We start from the raw sequence: 5419 nt of genomic DNA on the forward strand, positions 1-5419 counted from the left end.
CCACGTCTAGATTTCTTGAAATTGCATATCAAGATCATTAGACCTTTGCTTTTCATAGAAAAACAAGGCAATGGAAATGAACTTATTATTAGCTAGGTGTTCTTCTTTTTCTTCAATTAAAAGCAAGAATAATCAATGACCGAGAAAGCACTACCGTCTAAAAGATTCTGCGGGTGACATCAGTCATCCAAGTGGGTTTATCTAATTATTGATCTTAGACGTGCTTTTGCTGGTATTATAAGAAGGCCATTGTTTTCTTTGTTTCTCATTCTGCAATTCCAATATTTTCTTAATCTTCAGAGAGAGAGAGGAGGGACGGAGGGATGGGAGACCAAACATCCGCTGGGAAGTTAACTGTAGTTTTCAATAAGATGACACCTTATATCCTAATGGTGTGCGTGCAATTTGGGTCGGCAGGAAATTACATATTGAGCATGATTAGTCTCAACCGTGGAATGAATCGCTATGTGCTCATTGTGTACCGCAACGGTGTCGCCGCACTTGTTCTTGCTCCTTTTGCTCTGCTTCTTGAAAGGTCTCTCAACACGCCATAAAAGCCAGCCTTTTTCACGACTAATTATAATTGTCAGCCTCGACATGCCAAACATGTCCTCTAAACTATTTAGTCCACATATCCTGCAAGAGGAGCACTTTTTCTTACCTGCTTGAGCACATACAATTAGTTCTTAAATCCCTGCCCACCACTTTCGAGCTAGCCGCGAGCTACATCAATAATTGTTAAAACCAAGTTGGCATATATAACACGACATGCACGCACAGAGTTTTTAAATGGATTGAAATCCCCTGTGGTGGATATTAACTTTTATGCTGTTATTTGTTTTTCATTATACAGGAAAACCAGGCCAAAGATTACGTTGCCAATATTTCTACGAATAATGGCTCTCGGATTCTTAGAGTAATGCGTTAATCCTTTTATCAATGTATAAGAATATTTGCATCACATGAAGAAAATATTATTATATTATAATACCTTATCTACTAAGCTATTAAATCAAGATATTGTTGTACACGCATGCGAGGGTAGAATTTGGGAAGTCTAATTTTGCTTTGTTTTTATATTTGAAAAAAATTAAAAAAATTTAAAAAAAATTAATATATTTTTATTATTTTTAGATATTTTGAAACGTTGATATTAAAAATAATTTTTAAAAATTAAAAAATATATATTATTTTAATATAATTTTAAATAAAAAAACAGAAGTAGCCAGTGAAGGCGAGGGGATTTTTATTTATACTCACTCTGATCAGTGATCCTTGATACAGGCCGATCCTTGACCAAGGCTTCAGTTACTTGGGGATGCAATACACATCCGCATCGTTTACATCTGCCATTATGAATGCTGTTCCTTCTGTCACTTTTGTGATTGCTTTGATTTTCCGGTATGATATTTATGTGTAGTTACATATATTTTCTGATTTCACCTCTTAAAAATCGTGGAAAAAAGTATATATTGAGAAATTAATATTCATTTCTACTTTTTACATTTATATCTTCTGACTTGAACTCAATTAAAAACGATGACCAATTACATTTAATACGTGAGCCAACAGGTTAGAACGAGTGAGAATTAAGGAAATACGCAGCCAAGCTAAGGTGGTTGGGACCCTAGTAACCTTGGGAGGAGCTTTGCTGATGACAGTTTACAAAGGCCCTGTGATTGGTCTACCATGGTCTCAGAAAACAAGCCAACACGGAAGTACTGCTGCCTCGTCTGATAAACATTGGGTGACCGGAACACTGTTGCTCCTTGTTGGTTGTGTTTCATGGTCCGCTTTCTACGTATTGCAGGTAAAAAATATATAGTGCAATTAATTTGATTGGGAGCTTTGCTACAAATAACGTATAAAAGTTCACTAATCAAAATAGTGGCACTCATGATGATAATTTTGCTAAGCTTTTGGTAATTTCTTTCATAGGTCTGCTCTTCATTTTTTCCCTTAAAAACCATTCATGGCATGGAGCTTTTTGTCCATTGATTAGCCCTCTTTTCAGTTTGTGTGTGTGTATATATATAATGCTTAACTGAATAGAACAGGAGGCGCCGTCGATCAAGACTAATGAACATCATCGTTTTTGTATTCTTCGCTGAAGCATTTTCAATTTATCTCGTGATTAATGCAGATGGAAACGTTAAAGAAGTATCCGGCGGAACTGAGTCTAGCCTCCTTGATATGCTTGGCGGGCAGCATGCAAAGTTTAGCCATAGCCCTTGTTGTAGCACACCACCCTAGTTCATGGGCCGTTGGCTGGGACACTAGGCTCTTCACTCCCCTTTATACAGTAAGTTACCGCCAAGAATATAATATTGGACCGACCCCTTCCTGGCTCGATTAATTAAGACAAAACGCTTCTTTTCCTTCATAATTACTATGCCCATACGCAGTTAATGGTGATCAGTTGAACTAACCAACATGGAATTTGGGCCTTTCAGGGGATTGTTGCCTCTGGAGTCACTTATTATGTGCAAGGTCTCGTGATGAAGACAAGAGGCCCGGTATTTGTTACAGCTTTTAATCCCCTCTGCATGATCATTGTCGCTGCCCTTGGGTCTCTTATTTTAGCCGAGAAACTTCATCTTGGAAGGTATGGCCTTAATTAATCACGAGCGAATATCATGGCAATTTCGCTGATTTCATTCAATTCTTTTGGATGCATAGCACATGTCTCTTTTGTGTTCGCTTCTCATAGTGAATTGTGTGGCAGACATTTGCTAGAAATGCAGTACATGTTCTTGACATGTATGATCTGCATGGAGATCCTTCTTTCTTTTATTTTTGGAGCTAGCTACTGGTAAAACCGAAAGGGAGGCTTATGCGGCTATGCTCCAAACCTTTTTCCAATTCTTTTCCTCAAATATCCAACACAGTAGTATAGATTTTCATTAACCTTTATTCACATCCTACAAACAAAATACAATACAAGGACCGAGTTGAAGGATATGTCTAAACTGAGGGGTATAGCTGTTATAATATCATAACCTTTGACTGTATATGTGATCTATTTCGCAAAATAAAAGTGTTTCTTTTGATCAAACCAGTGTTCTTGGAGGCATCATAATCGCAATTGGCCTATATTCTGTTGTGTGGGGTAAGAGGAAGGACTACGCTAGCCCAGAAGATTTATCCACCACGGCAGCCAAGGGTAATCAGGAACTACCGATCGCCACAACCAATATCGCTACAACGTAGAAAAACCCAGTTTCCTAATTACTGCAGAAAAACTGGGTTTCCTAACTACTCCTCTATAATTTGCGCACCCTATCATAACCGCAAAGAAGCCACAACTGAGACCTCAAGGTGTCACCACGGTGGGGCCTTTTAACTGTCTCGTTGTTGTCTTATCGAAAGCAAAGTTTTTGGTGCATTAGTGACAGCAGGTAATGTTGTTCAACTATAGACCAGGCCATTTCTATTTTGCAATCCCAGAACCATTATATATAAGAGTCTGGCACCTTAAATGATAGACGAATAACCTTACTTGCCATTTCTATTTTGCAATCCCAGCACCATTATATATAAGAGTGTGGCACCTTAAATGATAGACGAATAACCTTCTACATTTTGTTTTGGAAGGATTGGCTGTAAGGTACCCATTTGCCCCAGATAATGTATGCCTCTGTTTAAACAAGAAGAACATCCCTTTTGTAGTATACACCAAGTCATTCGTAACCTGTTATGTATGTGTTCGTACTGTTCGAATACAAGAAAGGGTTAATTTTAGTGCGAATATTCTCTAGTCGAAGGGGTATGTGGTGGTCGCAAATTGTCGTGTTACTTTTTTGCAAATTGCCATATTGTCATGTTACTTTTCGTTTTTAATTCATTTCTCTTATTGAATATTGCTACATGTGAACCTGGATATAAAGATATGGAACCCACTAGTAAAACTGATATAATTCTAAAAAATTAAAAATCAAATTTAATAGAAGAGGGTAACACATCAATTATTTTGAATTGAAACACTGACAATATTAGAATTTAAGCCCTCATCCAAAAATTAAGAATAATGAACAAGAAATATAGAAGAAAAATCACAAAAATAATTATTTTTTTATAAATTAATATTAACTCTTTGATCAAGAGCCGAAAAACATGAGAATTTAATGCATACAAACACAAAATTTAAAAAATATATATTATTAAACTGTAAATATTTTTACAAAAAAATATTTATACTCCTTCACGTAACCATAATGGACCCAAAAATATAGGTGAATTGGATCCATTTACAAATAAACCTAAAATAAAATAAATAGACCTAAAACCTAATAGAAATAATAAGTCTAATATGAAATTCAAATTCAAAGTTGTTGCTCATATAGAGTAAATAATTTAACCTAGGATGGATTAAATATTCTAGATTAAATATATTGTGGCTGAAAATAATATCCTAAAAAGACTGCGAATCATAAATAAAAATATTAAAAAAAATCACAAAAATAGTTATTTTTTTATAAATTAATATTCAACTCTTTGATCAAAAGCCGGAAAACATGAGCATTCTAATGCACGCAAACACAAAATTTAAAAAAATATTATTAAATTATAAATATTTTTACAAAAACAATATTTATACTCGTAACCATAATGGACCAAAAAATATAGGTGAATTGGATCCATTTACAAATAAACCTAAAATAAATTAAATAGACCTAACACCTAATAGAAATAATAAGTCTAATATGAAATTCAAAGTTGTTGCTTATATAGAGTAAATAATTTAACCTAAGATGGATTAAATCTTCAAGATTAAATATATCGTGGCTGAAAATAATATCCTAAAAAGACTGGGATAGTAGTTGACACTAAAAGAATTCCCATATAAGATAAAAGATTCAGGTCTTACTGGGTTGCTTCTTTTATTTCTTTATTATGATAGGGTAATTAATTATAGACTTAAATAATCCTCTTTAATAAAGGAAAAGGTGTTCATGCATATACATTCTTGTTGCAGGACTAGGAAACTTCTTCTTTTTAGAAAAAGAAATGCCACCAACTATTATTCTTGTAAAGTATGGAAAGTAGCAGCTAGCTCTAAGCTAATGGTGCAGGAGAATTAGACTCTTCTTGCATTGAATTAAATTAATTATGTGTTAACTCATAGGTGTTATAGTCTTTTTGAAGGCTGTATTGGCCCCAATATACTTCATTCAATGCATCATTTAGCTTTTAATCTTGTGATTAGGCTGATTAGATTCTTAATTTGTATCGATGGGCTTGTCAATATCTGCTATCAAAATTGCCTTGTTTGAAACCATTCTATTTTCTTTCATTCGACTTATCATGTCTTAAAAATGCATGTCTTAACATTAACAAAGTCAATTCACGTTTCACTGCTGGAGTTTCTTTAATATCAAAATATTGAATGACCCAACCGGCTTTAGTCTCCTATCATGCA

At 34.5% G+C, this 5419-nt stretch overlaps 1 protein-coding gene across 2 annotated transcripts; it reads left to right on the forward strand.

The window, feature by feature from the left end:
* The first annotated feature begins 265 nt into the window (after nucleotides 1-265).
* Nucleotides 266-3412, forward strand: UMAMIT20 (nodulin MtN21 /EamA-like transporter family protein). Of its 2 annotated transcripts, none has more exons than XM_011001061.1 (7): nucleotides 266-535; nucleotides 854-916; nucleotides 1285-1401; nucleotides 1573-1810; nucleotides 2144-2302; nucleotides 2454-2663; nucleotides 2828-3019. In XM_011001061.1, exons 1-6 carry the CDS (start codon nucleotides 324-326, stop codon nucleotides 2619-2621), a joined length of 957 nt encoding a protein of 318 aa, XP_010999363.1. In that variant the 5' UTR covers nucleotides 266-323; the 3' UTR covers nucleotides 2622-2663; nucleotides 2828-3019. The 2 variants fall into 2 exon arrangements, with proteins under 2 accessions (XP_010999363.1, XP_010999362.1); XM_011001060.1 differs by lacking the exon at nucleotides 2828-3019 and adding an exon at nucleotides 3060-3412 and having other exon boundaries at nucleotides 267-535; nucleotides 2454-2605.
* The last annotated feature ends 2007 nt before the right edge of the window (nucleotides 3413-5419 follow it).

This window comes from Populus euphratica, unplaced genomic scaffold, assembly GCF_000495115.2.
Source record: "Populus euphratica unplaced genomic scaffold, PopEup_1.0 scaffold152.1, whole genome shotgun sequence".
NCBI lineage: Eukaryota > Viridiplantae > Streptophyta > Magnoliopsida > Malpighiales > Salicaceae > Populus > Populus euphratica.

Coding starts and splice junctions, on each gene's coding strand:
- UMAMIT20 (XM_011001060.1), top strand. CDS start 324: ATGGGAGACCAAACATCCGCTGGGAAGTTAACTGTAGTTTTCAATAAG. Junction 536..853: donor TTTGCTCTGCTTCTTGAAAG/GTCTCTCAACAC, acceptor TTCATTATACAG/GAAAACCAGGCCAAAGATTA. Junction 917..1,284: donor ATGGCTCTCGGATTCTTAGA/GTAATGCGTTAA, acceptor TCCTTGATACAG/GCCGATCCTTGACCAAGGCT.